Raw genomic sequence first — 23,713 nt, forward strand, 5'->3', positions numbered from 1 at the left:
TTTCTGCACTTTTGAAATATCTCAAAGTAACCCAGCTAAGTGAAAGAAGCCAGATATACTCCCAAAAAAGAGTACATACTATATTATTTCATTATATAGAAATCTAGATTCCAGTTATATGTGGAATCTAAAAAACAAAACAAAACAAATGAACAAACACAAAAAGCAGAAACAGACCCATAAAAACAGAGAACAAGCTGGTGGTTGCTTGAGGGGATGGGGTGGGGGGATGGGCAAAATAGGCGAAGGGCAGTGGAAGATACAGGCTTCCAGTTACGGAACAAAGTCATGGGGTGAAAGGTACAGCATAGGGAATACAGTCAATGGTGTTGTAATAGTGTTCTATGGTGACAGATGGTTGCTACTCTTGTGGTAAGCAATCACTATGTTGTATACCTGAAACTAATGGAATATTGTATGTCAGCTATTCTTTAATTTAAAAAATCTAGGGCTGCCTGGGTGCCTCCATCAGTCAAGCATTTGACTTTTGATCTCAGCTCAGGTCTTGATCTCAGGGTAATGAGTTCAAGTCCCACGTTGGGCTCCATGCTGTACACGAAGCCTACTTAAAAAGAAAAAAAAAATAAAGAAAACTCTAGAAAAAATGCAAACTGATGTACAGCGATAGAATAAATCAGTGGCTGGAAGAGCAGGACACAGGAAAGAGAATTACTAGGCAGCAAGAGATAACTTTTGGCAGTGAGGATTATGTTTACTATCTTGATTGTAATAGTATCAGAGATGTAAACATAGTTAAAAACTAATCACATTTTGTCAGTTAAACCTCAATCCACTAAAAAAAGAAAAAAAAGGCTTGATTAAATTGTTGAGAATTGGGTGGGGCTATGAGAAGAATTGACTTAAATCCATGAATGAGATGAGGTGAAAAGGGGCAATAGGTTTATATTCATGAGTGGACAAGGCTAGGAAAAGCATTGGTTTAAACCACATTGAAGCAGGACTGAGAAGGGGTTTGGCTCTGTCCACTCTGATTGATTAGGAGTGCCTGGGTGGCTCAGTTGGTTAAGCATCTGACTTTTGCTCAGGTCATGACCTCGTGGTTCCTGGGTTCGAGTCCCACATCGGGTGAGCTGATGAGCCCTCCCTCTCTCTCTCTCTCTCTCAAAAAAATCAATTTTGATTAAAGATAAGCACCAGGACTGCTACCACATAGCTTAGCTTGACACAGTGCAGGTGATTTGGAAGCTTTATTCCTAATCCCTTGAAAATGTTGCAATGCACATCTCATTACCCTCACTTCCCAGAGGGGTAAACTGAGGCTCTGGATGAAGCAGTCACTAGGGTTCCACCTTGTGTAACTAGGGTCAGCCTTCTGTCTGGATGCCCCCACCCCACAACCCTGCCAACATCCTCAATGACCTAAGAACTGTTGCTTCAACTCAATCTTTGACTGTGTCCCCAGATTTGTGGCCCTGCTGGCTTCAGCTCTCAGTGAACCCCCACTCAACACCCAGGGCCCCTGCCATTACAGTTAATCCCGGAGGCCTCCATGGACACCCATTCTTTTTTTAATGTTTACTTATTTATTTTGATTAGGGGAGGGGCAGAGAGAAGGACAGAATCTCAAGCAGACTCTGTACCATCAGCCCAGAGCTGGACGCCAGGCTCAAACTCCCGAACCGTGAGATCATGACCTGGATGCCCCTAGACATCCCATACTTTCCCACAGTCACCCAAAACTGAGCAACTCCTACTCTGGAAGCTTTTCTCATTTCTAGACCCTGGAACCCCCATCCACTTGGCAAGTTCCATGACCCATTTCCAAAGCATTGAGGCTATCAATGCCTGAAAGCCTCCCCTCATCACCCCCGCCCCCAGCATCGCCTTACAAGAGTGCACAAACCCTGAAAAACCTCCTGTCCACCAATCCACACAGCCTGAAGCTCTCTTTTTGCAGAATGTAATCACCCCTCTACACCAATCACCAGTTCCCAGAGCCATGAGCCCCATATTGAAAGCTGTGCTTTCTTTACTGCTTGAAGTTTCAACTAGAGCAGGGAAAGTCATTCAACAAGGTCCAGTGTATTTCCCTTCAGACAAGGTCAGATCAGAGGTGGGAGGGCCACAACATTCCAGGAGGAAGGAAAGCAGGGACCATTCCGCCCCTCTCACCTATGACACCACAGAGACCCTGAAAGCTGGCCCAGAGAGGCTGCCCGGCCACCCAGAATGAGCATCAGGACACAGTGTGTCCACAGCTTACAGTGAAAGTCACAGAAACAGTGCATGTTGGGGGTAAGCTTCTTGAGACTGGCCGGCTGTAGGGCCCTGGACAGGTGTCTGAGCCCCTGTGCCCCTCAGTTTCTTCCTCCACAAAGTGGTTGTCACAGACTGTCTCTCATTGCACCCCATTCCTCCTTCCACTACAGTAGCACTGTGCCCAAGTCCCCCCCCCCGCCGGGACCTCTGTCCCCAGGCTGCCCCCACTTTTAATACCTAAGAGAGGCCTCATTTCTCACCTCTCATTGGCTGGTGTCCCCTCCCAACAGGGGGGCCTTCAAAGCCTCCTCAAGTTCAGGCCCCTACCACCCCTCCACTCTCCAGGGCACCTGCCCTTCCCGGCTTCTTGAGTCTCCCAGCCCTATCATGCTCAGGGCCCCAAACCCTCCCGTGGTACCCAAGTCTCCTCAAGGGCTACCCCCTGCCCAGCTCAACAGACTCTTCCAGTTCCTAAGTAGGTCCTGGCTCAGGCCAACGTTCACTGCAAATGTACCGAGTAACTACCAGGAGCAAAGCTCTGCTGGAGGCTGCAGAGGTCCCTGGTAAACGTGGGTTCCACTTCTGCACCCCCGTGTTTAGTTGTCAGAGCTGGGGCGGGGACCTTAACTTTTCTGGGCCTCGACTTCCCCTTCTCGCTCACGGAATAAAGGCTCTCCTGGGTGGGAAAAGGAGCACAGCCCAGGGTCCTGGGAGAGCAGAGGGGGCGCCTGAGGTAGAGGGAGGCCAAGCGCTCACGCTGCCTCCCACAGCCAGGCCTCCTTGCCTGTCGCCAGGTAGGTGACTGCGCGGGTCAGGTCGCCGGGCACGGGACCAGCCGGCTACAGCGGCGCCCAGGCTCGGGCAGGCCGCCAGGTGAGCGCGCCCAGGAGCTCCAAACGCGTCGCTGGCGGCCGTGCGTCCACCCGACAGACTTCGGGTCATGGAGCCGCACGCGGGGGGCGTCACGGACCCTAGGGGGAGCAGAGGAGGTACGGGAGGGTGAGGAGGGACTGGGCGCGTCCTGCCACCCCTCGCCCCGCCTGTCTGCTCCTCACCTTTTCCTTCCGACAGGTAGTAAACAAAGCAGCCCAGGCGCCCTAGTAGCGGTGGCGGTGGCGGTGGCGGTGGCGGCGAACAGGGGGGCCCGGCGACCCGGGCTGGGCTCCAGGTCTCCGACCTGCACCCGTACCCGCACCCGCATCCGCACCGCGGGGCCGTGTACCAGACCCGGGGGCTCTCAGGAGTCTCCGGGGAGTTGTGCCACTGGGGTCTGCCCGGGTCACTGGGGACACCTGGGCCCTCAGGGTCTGTAGTGAATTGCGGGGGTGGGGGCGTTAGGCGGGAAGCCTCTGGGATAAATGGAGGGGCAATTTGGGACTACGTGGGCCATCAGGGTATCTGGATACCTGGATATCTGGAAGGGGAATCGGGGGTGCCGGGGCCGCAGCGGCGGCCGACCCTGTTCTGTCGGGGCACCTGGAGAAATCGGGGTCCCTCTCGATATCGTGCGGAAAGAGTTTGGAATCTGGGCTTATGAAGGGGCAGTCGGAGACCTCCAGAGATAGTCCCAAGATGTTCGGAAGGGTCCGGGAATAATTCGGCCAAATAGCTGTCTCCAGGATTATGGTGGGGGCAGGCGGGGGTCCACCCGCATACTCGCGATGGTCTGGGGGTCGCGGGAGTTGAGAGGGGCAGTGGGCGACCTTCGGAACTATCGAGCGAGTGGTCGGGGGGCTCTGAAGATCTTGAGGGGCATTCTAGGTCTTCGGACGTCGGGGAGCGTGGGGGTTGGCCGAGGCTCCGGCGGGCGCTGACCTGTTCCTTTCACCCGCGCAGGCCGGGGCCTTTCCCTGCCCGCGGGACCCAGAGCCCGGCAGCTCTTGGCGCGGCTGGACGCGCGCCCCCTGGCGGCCCGAGCTGCGGCCGACGTGGCGGCGCTGGTACGCAGGACGGGCGCCACATTGCGCCTGCGCCCCAAGGCCGGTGCGTGTCGGGGGCGGGGCGGGGCCTCTCAGGGGGCGGGGTCTGACTGGAGCCGGATTCTGACGTAGCGGACCCGGGATGGTTGGTTGCTCCCCTGGGTGGGGCCAATGCTCCCCTGGGGGGGACTGGTGGGGCGGGGCTCGGAGGGAGCTGCGAGACGGGGGAGCCCTGACGTGATCCTAGAATATTCCTCCAGGAGGTGACACTGGGAAGGTTACTGCTATAGGTGAATGTTGCATGGCTAGTTGTGAGTGCGGGCCGGATTGGTTATCCCTGTCGGTGGGGCTTTGAATGGCATTTCTGAGAAGGTGGGTCCTGGAGAGCGTTGGGGGCGGGCACTTGGCTAAGGGGCGGTCCTGGAAGGCCACTCTAGGGGGTGGAGCCTACAAGCGCGAAGGGGCGGGACTCGAAATGTCAGGAATGGGTTGAAGTTTATAGGCCAGTTAGAGGGCGGAGCCTGGAAAGTTCAGGAGCCCAATCTTGGAATTGCACCCTCCAGGGAGGGCGTGAGGGTGTTAATATGAGGAGCGAGATCTTCGTGTGTATTAGAGGGCCGTAGGAAAGTCTGGAGGCTTATTCTGTTAGCTGGGCCCAGATTTATTACTTAAAAAGGCTGGGTCAAGTCAGTTATTCAGGTGTGCTGAGTTCAGTTAAATGAGTGCGTGTGTCTCTCTGCATTCCACAGGCAAGGAAATGAGGTGAGGCTAGAATGTTAAGTCAGGGGGTAGATCCTTGGTGGTTTCCATGGAGTACCCCTCTGATTGCCTTTTTCATCTTCCAGCCATTAGTGTGCTAGATTCTGCCGACATAGAGGTTACAGACAGTCGCCTGCCTAATGCCACTTTTGTGGATCACCGGCCCCAGGTACCATTTTGTCCTCTTAAAGAATGCCACCTGTTTTTATACTGGAAATGTATGTACACTTGTGTCTTTACTCCAGCATCACCGGTCAGAGACCTTGGGTACAGGTACCGCACCGCCCCAAGTGACCCAGAATAAGGCACGTTCTGCTTCGAAGCCGCTCCAGGCCTCTGGACGGTTCTATGTGGAACTGGTTCGCGGTTCCGCGGGCTTTGGCCTCACATTAAGCGGAGGCCAAGATTCAGCCGGGGATACTCCTCTGGCAGTGCGTGGGCTGCTGAAGGATGGGCCGGCACAGCGCTGTGGTCGCTTGCAGGTAAGGTATAAGACACCCGTCATTAAACAAGGCTAGCCCAATCCTTACCCTTTGTTGGGGTGTTCTCCATCTGTTCTTTTACAACACCCCTCACCTTGTACTCTTGCAGGCCGGGGACCTCGTGCTCCACATCAACGGAGAGCCAACGCAGGGCCTCACCCATGCGCAAGTGGTGGAGCGGATTCGCGCAGGCGGACCCCGTCTCCGCCTTGTATTAAGCAGGCCCCTTGAAACCCACCCCGGCAAGCCTGAGGGGATGGGAGGGCCTCAGAAAGGAGATGGTGGGTTTCCCAAAGGAGAGGTGTCAGAGATTTGTGAGAGGAAGGAGAGGGTGGCAGAGTGGAGAGGCTGGGGTCCAGGGCATGAAGAGGTGGTGGTCTCAGTGGGCAGGGTCAGAATTCACTGCCTGTGACGGGTCATGGTATTACCAAAAGCAGGGTTGGGAAGGGCAGGGTCCCAGGATAGGAATAAAAGTAGATCTTAGAGTGGAGGCTTTTGAGGTACTGGGAGAGGAGTGGGGAGAACGGGTCTGGGGTAAAAGTGGATGTTCGGAAGGAAGAGTTGTGGTCCTCGCATGAGAAGGCAGAATGGGTCTCAGCAGGGAGAGCATGGGATGGTGTAGTGAGGGGGATACAGAGGGTAGGGGGTCTAGTTCCAAAGCTGAGGGATCCATTAGGGAAAAGGTTGGGAGTAGAGGGAGGTGGGTTAAGGAACGGGGGAGTCTAGGGTACTAGATAGGAGGGGTTTGGCATCTTGAGGTCAAGGTCAGGGTTTGATTTCCTTTGGGGATTGTAGGAAATTATAAGGATTGGGGTCTCTGTCTCCTTCAGCCCCTGGAGCCTCCCTGCCACGCTCCATTATGGGGCTCGGCTCTCAGTTCCCCATCCTATCGCCCAATCTAACCCACAGTTCTGCCATCCCCAGATCGCAGGCCAGATCCTGGTGGACCAGAGGTGATGAAGTCTCGCAGCGCCAGCGCTTCCCCACGTCAGCACCCGCTATCCCGTACTACGGCCCAAACCCAGGGCAGCCCAGAACCTAGCCCAGAGGGGCCAGCCGACTGCCCCGCGGTTCCTCCACCTGAGCGCCGCACAGAGGACCCTGATGACCGAACCCCAGGTTCCCCGGGACCCTGGCTGGTGCCGAGTGAGGAACGGCTCTCCCGGGCCCTAGGGGTCCCAGGGGCTGTGCAGCTTGCTCTCGAGATGGCAGCTGGGAGGCGGAGGCACTGAGCATGTAACAGAGGGTTCAGTGCTCCCTTGGTACAGCCCAACCTGTATCTGGCGTGCCCCGCCGGCCGCACACTAGCATCGCTATCATGGGCGGGGAGAGCTTCCTCTCTGTGTTGTCTCACCCTGCCTCCTGCTGAGCAGCAGACCAGCTCATGCTCCCCTCGAGGTGTCAGTGGTACAGCCCTCCGGACGGGCCAGACCAGCGCTTCTGGTTTCGAGCGGGGGTGGTAATAAAATGGTTCGACCCAGTCTTGACTTGCCAGGTGCTGTAGGCCGGGTGGGGCTCCTGAGTTCACCTGGTAAATGAGGGGGTGGGTCGATCTGGTTTCAAGGAGGGCTTCTTCTTGCAGCCTTTGACAAACTTACTTCGTGTTGTTTCACTCGTGCCTCTAGCGGGGTCTGCTTTTGCTGATCCTCAGCCGGGCGTGCTTTCTCCCCACTCGGTTTCTCTTCCCCAACTCTTGCTTCTCTCCGCATTCGTTTCTCTTTTGGGGAGGTGTGCAGGGCTCACAGATAATCTTTGCTTGTGGCACGGGGAATGCAGAGGTGGGCCCGTTGTAGCAGGAGTGCACCTATAAACCCACAGCTCCAGGCAGGAATCCTCCAGACCCTCAGCTGATGAGCAGATAGCAAGGCTAGAACCTGGGTGGCTTCTTTCGCCAGGAGCCTGTGGTCTCTCACTTCCGGCCTGGTTGACCAGCTTTTGCTGGCACGTAGACTGCCACCCTTAGGGCATTGGTTGGGGCCCTGGAGCCCCCTTTGGGGTGGAGTCGGGAAGGCGTGAGTCAGCGGGCTGGGCTAAAAAAAGGCTGTTAGAACCTTTGAGCCGTGCCCCCCTCTTCCATAGATGGTGAGGAACTGCAGCCAGGCTTGTATGCACACGCCACATGCTGGGCGTTCCGGTCCTGGGAGAGGCCAGAGTTTCCTCCATCCTGGGAGCAGAGCCCCAAAGCCAGGGCTTACATGGCCAGCGGGACTCCAACCGGGATAGCCCCAAAGCCAGCACTGGCTGAAGCCAGAAATGTCCAGTCACCTCCGCTTGTCACCACATCCTGAACACTTGGCCCCATACCCCAAATGAAGGAAGCTGTGGTCAGGCAGGAGTGGGCAACTCCCACCTCTACAGGGAGGGGTTGGAGAGGGGCGACAAATTGAAAGACCAGAGGTGAGTTTCCAGAGTGACACTGAGAGGAGAGAAGGACTGCAAATCCAGGCTGGGAGCCAGGGTATAAAGAGGTGACCCCTTGAATGGTCAGCACTGTGGACATTGTGGGAGAGTGCGCTGGGGCTTCCAGCTACCCTTGACTCAGAGCCTGGTGGAGGTGTGGCTCTATGGAAGTCAGGAGCCCCAGTCCTATAAACACAGTCACACCCAGGAGACTAATAATAGTAACCCAGCCACCATTTACTTAGCCTTGCCCCCCGCCCCCCCCCCCCCCCCCCGTTGGCTTTACTTGCACTATCTATTTTCATCTACTTACTCCTCTACTCAACAATCCTGTTATGTCCATTTCATGGGGGAGGGAAGTGAGCCCAGACAGTATAAATGACTTGAGGGAGGGTGTTGAAGCAAGATTTAATCAAAGCCAGAATGGGGTACCTGGATGGCTCAGTAGGTGAAGTATGCAACTCTTGATCTGGGGGTTTTATTCAGCCCAGCCCGCTGACTCACGCCTGTGAGTTTGAGCCCTATGTTGGGTGTAGAGATTACTTTTAAAAAATCTTTTTAAAAAAATCTTTTTGGGGGCACCTGGGTGGCTCAGTTGGTTAAGCATCCGACTTCGGCTCAGGTCATGTTCTCATAGTTGGTGAGTTCAAACCCTGGATAAGGCTCTCTGCTGTCATCAGGGAGCCCGCTTTGGATCTTTTGTACCCCCCTCCCCTGCCCTTCCCCTGCTTGCTCTCTCTCTTGCTCTCAAAAACAAACATTAAAAAATCTTTTTTTTTTTTGAGAGAGAGAGAAAAAAAAGAGTGCAAGTGGGAGAGAGGGAGAGAGAGAATCTTAAGCAGGCTCCATGAGATCATGGAGATCATGGAGATCCATGAGATCAACCGTGGGATCAGGACCTGAGCCAAAAATTAAGAGTCAGACACTTGACTGACTGAGCCACCCAGGTGCCCCCTAAAAAATCTTAAGGCCAGATTCCCAAGACTGTCCTCTTAATCTCACCTGCATCTGACAAAATAATTGCACTAGGGAGACGCCGGTGGAATGAAAAACATAAAGATTTCTAACCTTGTGTAGATTTATGTCAGAAAAGAAAAGACAAGAAAATGAATAAATAAAGGATAGCTTCAGAGCCCAGAATCATAAAAATAGCAAAAGGAGGTTATGTTGGTGGGGGTGATGATGGTGGGCTGCTGGTCTCTTTGGAGACATAACATTTCAGCTGGGACCTGAATGACCAGAAGCCAAATGTATGAAGAGCTTGAGGAAGGGCATTGACAGCCATGGGAACAGCAAGTGCAAAGGCCCTGAGGTGGAGCAGAGTTTGTTTTGTTCTAGAATCTCAGACATGTCCTCACAAAGTTGAAAGCACACACTCAGGGGTGGGAGAAATGTGCTTCATTCCTTCCACCACCCAACCACTCTCAGCAATTTGGGCTGGCAGAGGGGTGCCCCTTCCTTGGTTTTGAGGGGCCCCAGGTTGGGGGTACAGGCAGGTCCTTGTGTTGAACTGTCCTGGCCTTCCAGCCACAACTCTTCCCTCCTAAAATGAGGTGAGAATAAAACCAAGTCCAGTCTGGATAGTGTGATCCTCAGCACATCTCCATGGATATCCAGATTCCTGTGACCAGGTGCATGTCTCAGATGCAGAAATCAAGGCTGAGTCAGGAGAAATTGCTCACTTAGGATGACACACTTCAAATGTCATCAGCATTGTCACCCAGACTGGCACCCCAGGAGCCTTCCTCTCATCTTGTCAAACTTCCAGCAATAAAGAAATCCATGCTCCTTCCCCATTCCTCATCAAGGGCTGTGCTGGTGGCTGCTCTCCTTAGAACCAGGAAATGGAGGCCCAGCACTTAGGGCCAGGGCTTCCCTAGGATTGCAGAACAGAGAATCAGACCCTGGGCTGTGACACTGTTAATAATATCTGTCCCGATTTACTGAGCAGCTTGATGCTCACCAAGCCCTGTTCTCTTTTAGCCGGTGCGCTAGCACAGTCTCATTTCCATCACTGCTAAGAGGTTTATTGCACCAACCATGATCTTTTATCCGAAATTCCGAAGTCCAAAAAGCACATGTTGGGAACCATTTGGTTACAAAACCTGACCTGACTTAATGAGGCACAATTTTCAGTTCTGACTTATCCCACTTACTGTAAACGACATCCACACCTTTTCTTGAAGAAATATTAAGGTGTTGTTTTTTTTTTTTAACGGAGCAGCCTCAAACCTCGCTGAGAGTGTCAAGAAACACAACTAAGATCCGAAATATTCAGAATTCTGGAAACACACATGGGTTTAACCATGCCCTCAGTCATTTTTACAGCTAAGGAAACGGAGTCATACCTCCCCCTCCCCTCCTCCCACCAAAACCAGATCCCCGCGGTTCCGAATTGAGTCAGCACCGAAAGCATTCCTATTCTGAAAGCGCGAAAGGTCTCGCCATTACCTCCATTACCGCACTTGGTACCCCGCACTGCCAAGTCTCAAAGGCTGGCGCCTCTGGAGGTGGGGCGCCCTGGGGGCTATGAGCCAGGCGAGGAGTATCCTTGGCAGGCGGGGCAAAGGGGCTTCCGGGGCGGCAGCCACCTGGCCCGGCCCCCTCCGGCCCCGCCCGCTTCTGCTCTGCGAGGTGATTCACTCCCTCCTTCGCCTCGGGGGCCCCCTTCCCGTCCAGACGGCGGGCAAGACGGCAGGGTGTGCAGCGTCCCCCAATCCACGGGCAAGCAAGTAGATACTCTGCGCCCCTAGGGACTCCAGCGAACCCCCATGGCGGATTCCGAGCGCCTCTCGGCTCCCGGCTGCTGGGCCGCCTGCACCAACTTTTCGCGCACCCGAAAAGGAATTCTCCTGTTGGCTGAGATTGTGAGCGTCCCGGGATAGGCGGGTGGGCAAAGGCGGGGTGGGGTGGCTGGACCACGCGTAGCCCGGCGACCCCAGGTGAGGCAGACGTGGGCCCGGAGGCGCTCCCCAGTGAGGCGAGGGTGGGTGACTTAGTGGCAGAGGCCCGAAACTGGGGGCTCTGGGCGAGTCCGTGGGGTTTGGAGAAGGTGGTCAGGAGCTGCTGGGCCACGGGGTGACGCAGGGGGTCCATAGAGCATATGTGGGGCCCTGTGGAGGGAGACCGCGTGGACACATCGGTGGGCTCAACCGAGGGATCCTAGGGGGCTGGGAGGTGGGGGGCCTCCCGTGGCAGGGCGTGGCGCGGCCTGGGCACAGGCGGGCGGGCTGGCCGGGAGCCCAGGGGCGGGGCCTGTTGGGGTGGGGCCCTGAGAGCTGGTCCTTTGGGGTAGGGCGGTCCGCCTTTTACCAGTTCTTCCTCACCCTTCTGTGGTCGGGTCGGAGGTCTTTAGCTATTCCGGCCGCTCAGGAGCCTGGGTTTCCTACCTCCCTCAAAGTGGGCGCCGCCTTTGATTCACTTGTAAAAGGGGTGCGACGCCTTTAACACAGCCCTGCCCCTCCGGTGTCATTCTCACCGCTTCCCAAAAGGGTTGCCGAGGGAACCGCAGGTCCCGCCCCTGTCAAGGCCCTGAAGCTGGCGCCAGCAGTACTCACAAAACACCTGGCTGCACCACTCCCAGCAGCCCGCCCCTATGCTGGAAGGGAAAAGGGGCGAAATTGAGGCACCCAACGCTACCCCTTACTAGCTAGGTGACCCTGGGCAAGTCACTTAACCTCTCTGGAGCTCACTTTTCTCACCTGTAAAATAAAGATACTAATAGTACCCAGCTCATTAGGTTGTCGTGATAATTAAGTAAATTAATATTTGTACAGCTCTTAGAAGAAGAACCTTTGAGACACAATGAGCACACAATAAATGTTTAGCGATTATTATTTGTCATCTTTCCAGTCCTGGTAGGCATCTGAGTTTGAGACCTTCAGTTTAAATCAATCCCCTCAGCCCTGATGGGCACTGATCATATAGGCCCCCTTTCCCCTGTCATCCTTCCAGATATTTTGCCTGGTGATTCTGATCTGCTTCAGTGCCTCCACACCGGGATACTCCTCCCTGTCGGTGGTTGAAATGATCCTTGCTACTATCTTCTTTGTCATCTACATGTGTGACCTGCACACTAAGATACAGATCATCAACTGGCCTTGGAGTGTGAGAAGGGGGCTGAAAATGGCGTGGTTAGGGAGGGACCTGGGCAGGTGGGATGGTCCCAGTAACTCTGGATGCTGACTTCCCTCTTCTCGTTACACCTCACAGGATTTCTTCCGAACCCTCATAGCGGCCATCCTCTACCTGATCACCTCCATTGTTGTCCTGGTTGAGAGAGGAAATGCCTCCAAAATCATCGCAGGGGTAAAAGCTGCAGGGGCAGCTCTAAAGTAAAGAGAGAGGGGTTTGAGAATCCAGGGGCCATTTCTGCCCCTGTTTTTGCTAGAAAGCGTGTGACCCCTGGCAGGCCACACTTGTCCTCAGAGCCTACAGGAAAGTCTGGCCAGGCCCTGGTTTTCCTCCCAAGATCACCATTTGCTGTGAGAGGCCATACTTTGTCCAACACAGGGACCTTTGTGGGAAGAGCAAAGAGGAGGCCCCTTTGTCAATACATTAGACTATCATCTGCTAGAACTTTGTCTCAAATGTACAGTGTGAATGGTGCCACCAACATGTGGGGCCACCATGTGGTTTCCCTGTGTTGGGATGGTCTAGGAGGAGGGAGGGTAGGGTAGATTCCAGTCTCCTGGTCTTTCCCTGGGGCTCTCTGGCTTCCTGATCTGGGTTTTAGTCACCATCCCTGTGTTGGGCAGTCATTGGAGGTGGTGGACAAAGAAGCAAAAGCCTGAGTAGGCTGACCAACCTAATCCAACCTCACTTACTCCCATCTCCACCCTCAGGTACTGGGCCTAATTGTCTCATGCCTCTTTGGCTATGATGCCTACATCACTTTCCCCTTGCAGCAGCAAAGACATACAGCAGCCCCTACTGGTAAGTGTGTGTGTGTGTGTCGGGGGGAGTGTTGCTTAGGGGGCTGAGGAGAGAAGGAAAGGGGTCTCCCAAGGGCATGAATGCTCCTTATTGGTACTGATGGCTTTAGTGCCAGTAAGTACCATAAGCTTCAGTATTCTTGTCTGTAAATAGGTGTATGAATCCAGCCAATGCTTTCCTCTCTTTTCCTCACTTGCAGACCCTGCAGATGGCCCGGTGTAGGTGAACTCCCTTCATTTCTCTCTGCAACCTGCAAATAACACTTCCATGGAAATAACTCCCTCCTGCTCCTACAGCACTCCCAGCCAACTCCCAGTCCCTTATTTGAAGTAAAAGTGCCTTTATCGGGAGAATCTATTTTCCTACCTGCCAATCCCTCCTGGGTGTGGCCATTTTTATGGGTGTGCCTATGTCCCCCTTCCTTCTGCAGTATCCAAAAGGAGACACCTGTTCTGCCTGGACTATGGACCCACTTAAGCCACAAAATGAGGGAGGAGGGAGCCTCAGATTTGAGATTTTAGGTCCCAGGTTGTGACCCACACCAAAAAAACTCCTCAGTGTGGGTGGTTCTGTGGAGGGATAAATAAAGAGATTGTTAGAACATATGGTAATGAATAAATTAATCCTTTGATCAAATGTGGATAAATCTCAAGCATCAGGAGGGGCAAAATTGGGGAGGAGGACAGCTGGAGCAAGGAGGTAAAGAAGCCACACCTGTTTTACAACAAATATTAAATTACTCCATTAACAAAAAACAGATGAAGGAGGAAGGGGATTTATGATTTAGGTTGGGGGATGGGATCATCTACTTGGACTTGAGAATGGAGTCCTCCAGGACTACACTGCCTTCAAGCCACGATGCAGTTCTTGTCTCTGGCCTGGCGAGGCATCCCTGGGCGCGAGTTCCCGGAGAGCTGTGGAGATGGGGATTTAGGGGTTCCAGTTGCATTGTCCTGAGCAGGCTGGGGCCTGCACAGATGCGGGGGCAGCGGGATGCGTTCCCCTAGGAAGAAGCCATCCTCCTCTGAGGACTCAGAACTGGGGCTAGAAGGTGAGCTGGAACAAGATCCTGAGTCCGATCTTGATCCCAAGTCACATTGGTGGTGGCGATATCTGCCAGATTGGCGGCGGTGATAGTGGTGGTTGTGGTGGTGGTGGTGGTGGTGGTGGTGGCGGCGGCGACGACGGGTGGGGGCCCTGGGTGGGGGACTGCGTGGCCTGCGACGCTGGGCTGGGGGCGCACTCAGGGTCCGCCGCGGGCCTCCCTCGGACACCAGAGGGTCACGGAAGCTGACACGAGGGGTGCTCTGGCGACCAAAGGCACCATCTTCCGGGCTCGGGTCTGGCTGTCTGGGGGGTCCTGGGGATGGCTCGGGGGGACTGCGGAGCCCCAGCTCTGGCATGGAGTGGCGGTGGGGGGCCCCTCTCAGAAAGCGGGCTGGCTCCTCGGGGCCTGTAACTGAAAAGAGAGATGGAGCAACTCCCTGTTATCTCCCCCGCCCCCAACCACCCAGGGGAGGCCTGTGGAAAGGCTTTCTCTGCTTTCCCCCATCGGGACTGGGAAAGTGGGGACAGGGGTCGGAGAGGGGCAGCATGGTGGGGAATTTGGGCAATATGAGGCCTAGGGCAGGCTATGGGTGGAGGGAATGGGAGCTAGGCTTCTGATAGAAGGGGCGTGGCATGGGCTAAAGCCGACCAAATTTGCCTTAGGATAGGGGCGGGGCCTGGGCGTGGAGGGTGGAGGGTCGAGGGTTTGGAAGGAAGGAGGAACAACTCGGGCTCGAGAAGGAACAAGTTGAGGCTAGGGGACTGGCCTTGTAACTGAGCGGGGAGGAACCAGGGTTCACGAGGGGGTGTAGTTTGGGCTGGAGACGAGACCTAGTTTGGGGATGGAACAAGGGTTGATATGGGGGCGGTGCTGGGGATGCCCCAGGTGAAGGGCCTGGGTGAATCGAGCTCAGGGGGCCAGGGTTGAGGCGGAGGGACGAGTAGAGGCTGGGCGTGGCTCTAGAGGCTGGGCGTGGCTCGAGGGTTAGCTCACCAGGCTCCGGCTCCGTGCTGGTGCCTTTGGTGGAGGTCTCGGACGCCTCCTCCGCAGCAGAGAAAGAGGCCGTGGATGCTGCAAGAGGCGCGGGGACCGTGCCCGCGCTCCAGCTACGGCGGCCGGACCCAGAAGCCGTGGGCTCCGACCCCAGGCTGCAGGCTCTGGAGCAGAAGATTAGGCCGCGGCGTGGCAGGAAGGGGCGGCCCAGCAGGGCTCGCCCGCAGCGACTACAGCAGAAGCAGCGGTCTGAGGCGTGCCAGTGCTGGCCCTCATAAGCCATCTGCCCCTGGTCCAGGCCTGCAGAGACCGAAGAAGGGGGAAGCTGAGGCAGGGTCATCAGGCATATCCCCACCCGTTCTGAATGGGCCCTTCTTGGGAAGAGGCAGGGAATCTGAGGCAGGGTGTCCCAAGACTCCCTCCTTCTCCCAACTCTTCAGAATGGGGCTCTTCTCTGGAGAAAGCGGGAAACCCGAGCTTTGGGCTTTGCTCTGAGTTTCGTCATCCCTTCTTTTCTGGAAACTGTTTCCTCCTTCCCTTGCTTTCCTAGGGTGCTCCCTCCCAGAGTTGGGGCTTGGCATTGGACTCTTAAGATGTGGGTCAGGCTTCAACTTTAAGAAGTGGCTTCTGGTGCATGGAGTGCAGAAGGCAGACCTGATGAAAAGACCAGGGTGGTGGGCTTTGAAGGTAGGGCGGGGCCTTGGTAGGAAAGGAGTGGGTCTTAGACGGTAGGGTGTGGTTTAGAAGGTAGGAGGAATCTTTACAGAATAGGGCACAGCTTGGGGGAGTTGGGCTTTGGATGAGGGACTAAAGGAGGGGGGAGGGGCTGGGAATTAGAGGGACCTCTGGAAGTGGGCCTAGATGTGTCGTGATGCCTAGTGTTGTGCAGGTGGGGTTTAGAAAGTACGGCATAACGGGGGATACCGGTGAGAGATTTGCAGTGAAGGGTATAGGGCTTTGGTCCTGGCACTAGACTGAAAGCATGGAATATTAACGGAGGATCCTGCTGGGGTGGTGCTGTGGCCCAGCTGTCCATCTGTCCCCTTGTTCAATGTCACGTTCACCCACCAATGTGCTCCCCACAGCCATCACAGTACTCCGCGTGGCGGGCCTCGTAGCAGGCACAGCAGTGGGGGCGGCTCTGACGCATGACGTAGCGCTGCCCTCCTAGCGATGCTTCACATTCAAAGCAGCAGAAGTGACCCATGTGCCAGTGCCGGCCCTCAGCCTCGGTGCACTCAGGGGAGAAGATGATCTGGGGGGGGGGGGGAACACAGGCCACCTTGGCCATCAGAGGGGCCTGCCCGTGGCCCTGCCCACTCTCCACTCCCACCCCTGGGTAGAGAGGCACGAACCTCATCACAGGCTTGGCAGCGCGGGCGCAGGCGTTCAGCATGGTGACGACCACAGTAGACTTTGCCAGCATGATAGAAGTAGATGAGGTCCACCAGCAGCTCCCGGCACGTGGAGCACACAAAACACTGTGGGTGCCAGCAGGCACCCAGGCCTGCCCTGCTGGCAAACACTGCGATGTCCCCACCTCTAATCTGCTTCCCGCACTGCCAAATGACAGATAGACACTGCCACCAAGATGGTCAGATGGATGGGGTCAGCCAAGTCATGCAGGTCGCACTTGGGCCATCCCCATGGCAGACCTCTGTGACTGGTTCCACCAGTGGGGTAACTTTGAAACAGGTCCTGCCTACAGGGGAGGGTACCTTAGAGACTGACCCTGCTCCTGGGGGAAACCATAGAGACAGGCCCTTCTAATCATGGGTGGCCTTAAAGGCAAATCTTGGCTTTAGGGAGCTGGGGAAATCAAAGAGATAGGCCTGGCCCAGTGGGGGAAATTTAGTGACAAACCTCACTTTAGATCCTAACAGTAGGATTTAGGGTCAGGCTCTACCTACCAGGAGGGGCCTTGAAGATAAATTTGACCCACCACTGGGCCCTACAGACAGGTCCTGCTACTGGGGGTCAGTTCTTAAGGACATGTTGCAACCACAAGAGGACCAGAGAGTCAGCCCACACCTCACATCCACTGCGCGGAGGGAACTAATAGAGAAGGTCCACTAGAGCCTCCCGAGAGACAGACCACACTCAACAGTGAGATGGGAGGAACAGGCCCTGTCCACCAGGGGGTCCTACAGACAGACCTTGCTGGCCAGGGAGGTGGCAAGGGATGGTCCATGCCTAACAGTGGGATAGGAGGAAAAGACCCCATCCACCAGAGGGGACATTAGAGACAGACCACTAGGGCTTAAGTGGCAGGCCTCATCTTACCAGGGCCTGGAACAAAGGCACTACTCACTCACCCAGGCCCTCCCTTGCTCACCTCCTCACAGATGGCTCCAGTGATGGTCACGGGGAAGATGCGCACAGTGCCACGCCCCAGATTCTCTCGTTTCCGCTGCTGGCTGAAGGCTCTGAGCTCTTTCTTCTCTTCCTCTTCCAGTGCTGTGCAGTACTGTGCCTGGGGTAGGAAGGTCTTCCAGGCACCTCCCACGATGCCTGCCCCTCCCCACCTTCCAGAATTCATCCCAGCTCAGAGTTCACTTCTAGGTCTTTCTATAGATGTTACTTCCTGCCTGAAATTCCCACCCCTTACCTCTTCTCCCGAGGCTCAGCTGTGGTTTTGCCAAGGAATGTCCTGATTGTCCCTGTCTGTCCAGACCTCAGATCAGCTTACCTTTCCTCCTCTGACCCTGTCCATTTCTTTTTTAAAAAATGTTTTATTATTTATTTATTTTGAGAGAGACAGAGACAGTGTGAGCAGGGAAGGGATAGAGAGACAGGGAGAGAGGGAGAGAGAGAGAGAGAGAATCCCAGGCAGGCTCCGCAGTGTCAGCGCAGAGCCCAACACGGGGCTGGAACTCACAAAATTGTGAGATCATGACCTGAGTTGAAGTTAGATACTTAACCGGCTGAGCCACTCAGGTGCCCCTGGCCCTGTCCATTTCTTTCTAGCTGCTTAGCATTTGCTCAGGCTGTGCCCCCCACCCCCACCCCGACCTGGCATGCCCTTCCTGTCTTTTCTCTCCTCACCTCACTGTCGTGTGGGGGCAGCTGGTGCAGCAGCTGCTTGATCCTGTATTTCTCCCCAGGACTGTTGACATAGGGGACCTTGTCCTCTGGGAGGCAGCTGAAAAACTGGTATACCTGGGAGGACACGGGGAATGGGAGACAATGATTGAGACTAGGGGTGAGTTGTGATACAGTGAGATGGTGGGACCCTACTTCTCTGAGAAAATTAAAGTCATCACAAGGGAATGTCTAGTGACACTTTCCATCTCCCCTTCCTACAGTCTGGATCATTTCCATCACCCCCCAAATACACTGTAAGTTCTTTCAGGTCTTGACCCCACTTTCCTTTCCACCATTCTCTTTCTTTTTACAGCTGTTGGGTGCATTCACTGTGTCCACTTCCTCTCCTCCCATTGTCTCCAGAGCCGACCTCAGTCAGGCTTCCCCACCCCTTCCATCCCTGCCCCTCTTCCAAAGCTGTTCCTGTCATGGTCATTGACAAGGTGCACACCATTAAAATCATTGTTCAGGTCTCAGGCCCTATAACAACTGGACTCTTCAGTAGCACTGGACACAGTTGATCGCTCCCTTATCCTGGAAACACTTTGTTCCCTTGGCTTCTAGAACACCACACTGTCTTGGGTTTCCTCTACCTTATTGGCTGATCCTTCTCTGTCTCCCTTTTGGTTCCTCCTCAAATAGCTGAGCCCCAAATGTGGGAGGGTTCTCAGGCTCATCCTTGGGTTTCTTGACTCTCTCTACATTCAGTCCCTTGGGAATCATGTCCAACCTCATGGCTATGAATACCACGTCATGGCTAATGCCTCACAAATGCATACCTCCAGCCCTGTGACTTCTCCCCTGAGATCCCAGCAACATGGCCACTCAAACCTTTAACAGGCACCTCAAACTCCAGATGGCCAAACCCAAATTTATGTTCTTACTCCTCAACTTGCTCTGGCCTTGGCCGGTCCCACATTAGTCAATCCATCCATCCTTGAGGTCATTTTTGACTCCTCTCGCTCACATATTCACAAGCAAATCCTCTTAGCTCTGCTTGTGAAACATCTGCAATCTGATCACCACTTGCTACTTATATTGCCAATATTGTCATCAGTCACAGGACTACTCCAGTAGCCTCTCCCTCACTGCACCCCCCCCCCCACTTCCAGCCTTACTCCTTGTTTGTTCTACACGCAGCAGTCAGAGGGATCCTGCTAATCCTAAAACAAACCACATCCCTTTCTGCTCACAACACTTTTGTGGCTTCCCCCTCACTCAGAGTAGAGGTCCAAGTCTTCTCCATGACCCCCCTCTACCTCTTGGACTTCACCTCCCCCCCACTTTCCCAGTCACTCACTGTTCTAGCTACACTTGTCTCCTCACTGTTCCTCACACGTGCCAAGAATGCTGCTGTCTCAGGGCCTTTGCATCAACTCTTCCTTTTGCCTGGATAGCTCTACCCTTGGGTATCTGCATGGCTTACTTCTTTACCTCCTTCAGGAAGCCCAAACATCATATTCTCACAGAGGTTGACTTGGGCACCCTATTTACAGTTCTAACTTTCTCTCTACTCCTTCCCTGCTTTTTTTATTGCATAGTCCTTACACCATCTGACATATTTTTATAGGTTTGTTTATATTGGCTGTTGTTCACTTTAGGAATCTAACTTCCATGTGGGTGGATGTATTTTTTTTGTGTTTTGTTCACTGCTGTGTCCTCAGTGCCTAGAACAGTGTCTGGGATGCAGTAGGTGTTCAATAACTATTTGTTGAATGAATTAATTAATGGTGATGTGGTGAATGAAGTGCTGGGATAAGACCTGAGTTAAGAGATAGAATAGGAGTGGGGTGAACATGCCCTAATTAACCCACTCAATGATCACTCAGGGTTCCCTGAGAATTGTGGGGGGCCGACCACTGTGAGATTACATAGGGGTCAGAAGGATACATGCAATTTGACCACACACCCTAGTGTGGTCCCACAAATAGGTTTGTATATGTGTGTGCCTGCATGTGTGTGCATCCACCGGAGAACAGGAGCAGGTGGCAGCCTCTGGTCACCTGCTCTGGCTTGAGACCAGGGGGCACCCAGGCATACTCCTCCGAGGCACAGCCAGAGTCATCATCGGAGATGGAGTGGTGCTGGAAGTCTGAGATTAGCCGACACATGATGCGTTCCAGATCCACAGGCACCATGTGCACAGCATGCTCTTCCCTCGGGCATTTGCAGTGCTGACAGATCTTTCTGAGGGAGAGGCAAGGGTGTCAATTACTAAGGCGTAGTAGCTCACTTGGACCCTTTGGCAGCCCCAAGGAAGTACAAATAAGGGGCAGGGACATACAGATTATCGTTACCCAAGGACTCTAAGCCAGGACAGGGCTCTGGGCCCAGGGGTGGGACTGCTGTGGGTGAGAGAGGAGCAGAGGGAGTGGCTGTGAACTGCAGGTGGGGCTGTGGCCCCTGACTATCATCTCTGGGACTCGGTCAGACTGTCCTGGCAGTGAGCCTGAATAAAGGTGGGGCTCTGAGTCTGAGATTGGAGTTACATATTCAGAGGTTTCTTTCCAGGACTGGCTTTGGATATTGTGGGGGAACTTTTCCTAGAGGCAGGCTCTAGCCTGTGCTGGGTCTGAACTTGTGGGCGGGCGGGGTCTCTGAGCCTGTGGGTAGGGCCTGAGTGTGCCGGCTGTGGGTTCTGAGGGATTTCACGAGACGTTTTGGGTACAGGGCTCCAGGTGGAGGATAGGACACTGGGTCTGGGAGAAAAGTTCTGAGTCTGAGAGGGGCTGGATGTCAGTGGATGCTGCTCAGCCCCTGGGACTGAGGACTTCCCTAGGGATGGACTGGCAGCCAGGCGAGAACACTTCTGGGGGGCGGGGCTATGTAGTGGGTGGAGTTTTCCTGGGAACTGGACAATTGGGAATGAGTCAGGGGGTGGGGCCCTGAGTCTGAGCGTACGGCTATTGCCCCAACTGAGCTGCTTCCATGGACTAAGCTCAAGCCTACGGGTGTGGCCTGAGCTTCTGGGGGTTCCCCTGAGGACGGGGCCCTGACAAAGACAAGGCCCTCAGATGGTCACCTACCTCCAGCCGTGCAGCAGGAAGCCGGGGCACTGTTCCCTGCAGGAGTTGCAGGGCTGGCCGCGGTCTGGGTCCTCCGCCTCCGGAGGCTGAAGTGGGTGAGGGCAGATGCGGTACCAGACGAGGTGCGGGGGCGGGGAGAGAGAAGTCAATGCCCGCCTCTCCACTCCCAGGCCCGCGCGACCGCACGCCAGGGCCTGTCCCACCAGGGCAGCGGTGGGCAGGCTGGGACAGCGCCGGGAGTGCAGGAGAGGAGGACATAACTGAGGTAGAGGAGGGGAAGTTGAGGCCACCTTCCTATATACCCCTTTTCAGGGAATTCCCTTCCCCCTCACCCAGCCTTGGACACCTCCCACCAGCCTCTGACTCCTGCAGGCCTCAAACACCTCCCCCAGAACTCAGAACACTCTCCACACCACAGCACCGAGACTCTAATCTGGGTGTCCCTCCCAGGCCTCATCTTGGCCCCTTCTCCATCCAGGAGGCCAGCAGCACTCCAATTCCACAGGGTAGGAGTCTGAGGCCCCATCCTCACTTGGGATCCCCACATGAACCCTGTCCCTCTTTTCCGAAGCCCTTCCCCCAAACCCTGGCTTCCCCCCTTTCATACCTAAGGAACTGGATCAGGATCTCAGGAGGCCCATGATCCATTCAATAATCCCCACCCCAAGAAGTCTTGGCCTTTGGTCCTTTGGACCACCAAACCCAGACCCCACTTAAAGACCCCCTCCAAAGGAAGAGCAGTCCAACTATCTAGGAGGTCAAAAAAGCTCCTGGCTCAGGTAGAAGCCTGGAAGCCCTCTAACTCCAAATCCCAATCCCTGGACCCTTAGTATTTAGGCACCTCAGGAGTGTAGGACCTCACCCCTAAGATCACTTTCTGCCAAGGTACAAGATTCCCTCAGATGCTCAGGAGGTCCTTACTCAATTCAGGACTCCATGATCCAGTCTTTTGGCCCTCAGAATCCCCTCCCAGAATTCACACGAGAGGACCACCAGGTCCTGGGGTGCTGATGGAAGTGTGCAGAGAGGCGATTAGGGAGCATCTGCCACCAGATCTCCACGTTCCTTCATCCACACGTTTCCAGCAACCCCAGCCTGTCTGTTCTGGGAATCTGGAGATGGGGATTCCCAAACCCTCAGTGGCGCGCCTCCTCGCTATCCCTATCCTCTGCCCCCTCTCCTGGGCCTCAGTTTACCCCTGACTCCCACCGCTGCCCCGAGTATCGCTCACCGCGCGACCGGAGCGGCGCCTCCGGGACCCACGCGCGAACATGGCGCGCCCGGGCAGGGTCAAGCCGGGCAGGGTCAGGCCGATGGAATCCTCACGGGCCGTCAGGCCACCGCGCGTCCGGCCTGGGAGATCTGTTCCGTATATCTGACACCGGCATGGGAGGAGCGCGCCAAGCACCGCCCGCTCCTGGGCCTGCACTCACTCCTGGGCCAAGGCGCCCCCTGCCTAGAGGTGAGGGGCACGCAGCCCAGGAGCGCCGTACAGGAGAGCTCCCCAGCTTTCCCGCCCCGAGCCAAAACCAGGCCTCAGAAGGCACGCCTCCCAGAACCTCAGGGTAACACATGGCCTCTCACGGAATATTTTAGGGCCTGAAGAGGCGGGGGGGGGGGGGGGGGGGGGGGGGGGGGGGGGAATGCGGGGGAGGGGAACTTGGAAGTGGCCACCTGGCTGCAAGGAGTGGTGCGCTAGGGTACTTGTACTGGCGTTTCAAGTTCATTTATCTTGGATGTTATTGGGAGGAGGGGTTAAAGCCACCTCTTGGCCCCCTCCCCACTGGTGATCTTCTGAGGGTCTCTTTCTCCCCAGTGAATGCTGCAAGTGTGATCCCCAAGCCCATCGCAGTCCCAGCTGGTGCTCCCTCACCACCATCAGAGAACTAACTCTTATTCACCCCCATATCCCCCACACCAAAACTCTATCAGAGCCAGGACCATTTGATATTTATGGGGAGAAGGTTAAAGTCACAGGCCAGGTTTGGAGGCCCTACTCCCCGCTCCCTCCCCTTCCTTACAGGCCCAGCTGTCTTGTCCCCTAAATCCTGAGAAATAGATACTAAAGCCTTCCCTCCCTGGCTCCCATTTTTCTCTCCCCAGTTAGATATCCCTTTCCCTGAGTTCAGTCCATAGCTGGGAGTCTCTCCTTCACATGTCAGGCTTCACGGCCCCTCAGGGCTGGGAGGAGGGGGTCCCTGACCCGGCAGTCAGGACTCAGGTACCAGGCAGGGGTTTCTAATTAGGCAAGGTGGCGGTGGCAGCTGGGTCTTTTATTATGGGCACAGGGGACCTCATCCATACCCAGCTCCAATATGCACATCCCAGTCACTTCCCGTCCCTCCCTGCCCCATGGAGTAGCCAGGGAATGAGTGAATGAATGAACTAATGAGTCACCCCAGTGCCCTGCCTCCTGGCCTTGCAGCCCATTGGGTCTCCCAGTTCTCCATCTGGGGCAGAGGAAGAAAATGTCAAGAAAGCAGAGTCTGAAGAATATGAGGTGGGTTAGGTAGAGAGAAGTCTCCCTATTAAGTGTAGGGGTTCTATTCAGACCATTTGGGGTTTGAAGACAGGGTTCCACAGAGTCTGGGAAGGAGAGTGGCTAGTGGACCAGAATTAGAACTGAACCATAGAAAGAGCATTCAGCCGGTTGCCAGTAGTGGGACATTGGGCAGGACTACTTAGAGTGTGACTTAAAGTGATCAACAGGAGAGGCTTCACAGAGGATGTGGCTTGGCATAGCACTGCTGGAGGGACCTAAAATGATGGGGTGACTTGAATGGCAGGTCCAGCAGGTCAGGGGCGGAGCTTCCTCTTTCTACCTCTCCCCCATCTGTCCTTCTCATC

General features: G+C 55.1%; 3 protein-coding genes across 9 annotated transcripts; 2 read left to right on the forward strand and 1 right to left on the reverse strand.

Annotated features, from left to right (window-relative positions):
- The first annotated feature begins 3,070 nt into the window (after positions 1 to 3,070).
- On the forward strand, positions 3,071 to 6,862 carry MAGIX (MAGI family member, X-linked). Of its 5 annotated transcripts, XM_027054069.2 has the most exons (6): positions 3,071 to 3,209; positions 4,057 to 4,203; positions 4,985 to 5,067; positions 5,144 to 5,380; positions 5,490 to 5,661; positions 6,305 to 6,862. In XM_027054069.2, the coding sequence occupies exons 1-6, from the start codon at positions 3,161 to 3,163 to the stop codon at positions 6,610 to 6,612; spliced, it is 996 nt and encodes a 331-aa protein (XP_026909870.1). In that variant the 5' UTR covers positions 3,071 to 3,160; the 3' UTR covers positions 6,613 to 6,862. The 5 variants fall into 5 exon arrangements, with proteins under 5 accessions (XP_026909870.1, XP_053058283.1, XP_053058282.1 ...); XM_053202310.1 differs by lacking the exons at positions 3,071 to 3,209; positions 4,057 to 4,203 and adding an exon at positions 4,426 to 4,450; XM_053202308.1 differs by lacking the exons at positions 3,071 to 3,209; positions 4,057 to 4,203 and adding an exon at positions 4,308 to 4,429 and having other exon boundaries at positions 4,985 to 5,380.
- Positions 6,863 to 10,369: 3,507 nt separating this feature from the next.
- PLP2 (proteolipid protein 2) lies at positions 10,370 to 13,320 on the forward strand. The gene is made up of 5 exons (XM_027053895.2): positions 10,370 to 10,647; positions 11,735 to 11,887; positions 11,993 to 12,088; positions 12,625 to 12,715; positions 12,915 to 13,320. The coding sequence occupies exons 1-5, from the start codon at positions 10,552 to 10,554 to the stop codon at positions 12,935 to 12,937; spliced, it is 459 nt and encodes a 152-aa protein (XP_026909696.1). The 5' UTR covers positions 10,370 to 10,551; the 3' UTR covers positions 12,938 to 13,320.
- Positions 13,321 to 13,322: 2 nt separating this feature from the next.
- Positions 13,323 to 22,354, reverse strand: PRICKLE3 (prickle planar cell polarity protein 3). 3 transcript variants are annotated; one of them, XM_053202306.1, is made up of 9 exons: positions 22,098 to 22,354; positions 20,867 to 20,952; positions 19,844 to 20,027; positions 17,802 to 17,915; positions 17,092 to 17,229; positions 16,112 to 16,336; positions 15,825 to 16,011; positions 14,757 to 15,056; positions 13,323 to 14,168 (listed from the first exon to the last, which is right to left on the reverse strand). In XM_053202306.1, the coding sequence occupies exons 1-9, from the start codon at positions 22,137 to 22,139 to the stop codon at positions 13,564 to 13,566; spliced, it is 1,881 nt and encodes a 626-aa protein (XP_053058281.1). In that variant the 5' UTR covers positions 22,140 to 22,354; the 3' UTR covers positions 13,323 to 13,563. The 3 variants fall into 3 exon arrangements, with proteins under 3 accessions (XP_053058281.1, XP_026909691.1, XP_026909693.1); XM_027053890.2 differs by having other exon boundaries at positions 13,323 to 14,174; positions 22,098 to 22,351; XM_027053892.2 differs by having other exon boundaries at positions 13,323 to 14,174; positions 16,112 to 16,315; positions 22,098 to 22,346.
- Between the last annotated feature and the right edge of the window lie 1,359 nt (positions 22,355 to 23,713).

The sequence above is a fragment of the Acinonyx jubatus genome, chromosome X (assembly GCF_027475565.1).
Source record: "Acinonyx jubatus isolate Ajub_Pintada_27869175 chromosome X, VMU_Ajub_asm_v1.0, whole genome shotgun sequence".
NCBI lineage: Eukaryota > Metazoa > Chordata > Mammalia > Carnivora > Felidae > Acinonyx > Acinonyx jubatus.

What these genes read in the sequence shown, in the direction of transcription:
- PRICKLE3 (XM_027053890.2), bottom strand. Translation starts at nt 22,139, where the DNA reads ATGTTCGCGCGTGGGTCCCGGAGGCGCCGCTCCGGTCGCGCG. An exon ending in CTGGTCTCAAGCCAGAGCAG is followed by an intron (nt 17,916 to 19,843) that starts GTGACCAGAGGC and finishes GTGTCCTCCCAG; the next exon opens with GTATACCAGTTTTTCAGCTG. An exon ending in CAGCACGGAGCCGGAGCCTG is followed by an intron (nt 14,175 to 14,756) that starts GTGAGCTAACCC and finishes CTCTCTTTTCAG; the next exon opens with TTACAGGCCCCGAGGAGCCA.
- MAGIX (XM_027054069.2), top strand. Translation starts at nt 3,161, where the DNA reads ATGGAGCCGCACGCGGGGGGCGTCACGGACCCTAGGGGGAGCAGAGGA. An exon ending in TTGTGGATCACCGGCCCCAG is followed by an intron (nt 5,068 to 5,143) that starts GTACCATTTTGT and finishes TCTTTACTCCAG; the next exon opens with CATCACCGGTCAGAGACCTT. An exon ending in AGCGCTGTGGTCGCTTGCAG is followed by an intron (nt 5,381 to 5,489) that starts GTAAGGTATAAG and finishes GTACTCTTGCAG; the next exon opens with GCCGGGGACCTCGTGCTCCA.
- PLP2 (XM_027053895.2), top strand. Translation starts at nt 10,552, where the DNA reads ATGGCGGATTCCGAGCGCCTCTCGGCTCCCGGCTGCTGGGCCGCCTGC. An exon ending in TTCTCCTGTTGGCTGAGATT is followed by an intron (nt 10,648 to 11,734) that starts GTGAGCGTCCCG and finishes TCATCCTTCCAG; the next exon opens with ATATTTTGCCTGGTGATTCT. An exon ending in TCATCAACTGGCCTTGGAGT is followed by an intron (nt 11,888 to 11,992) that starts GTGAGAAGGGGG and finishes TACACCTCACAG; the next exon opens with GATTTCTTCCGAACCCTCAT.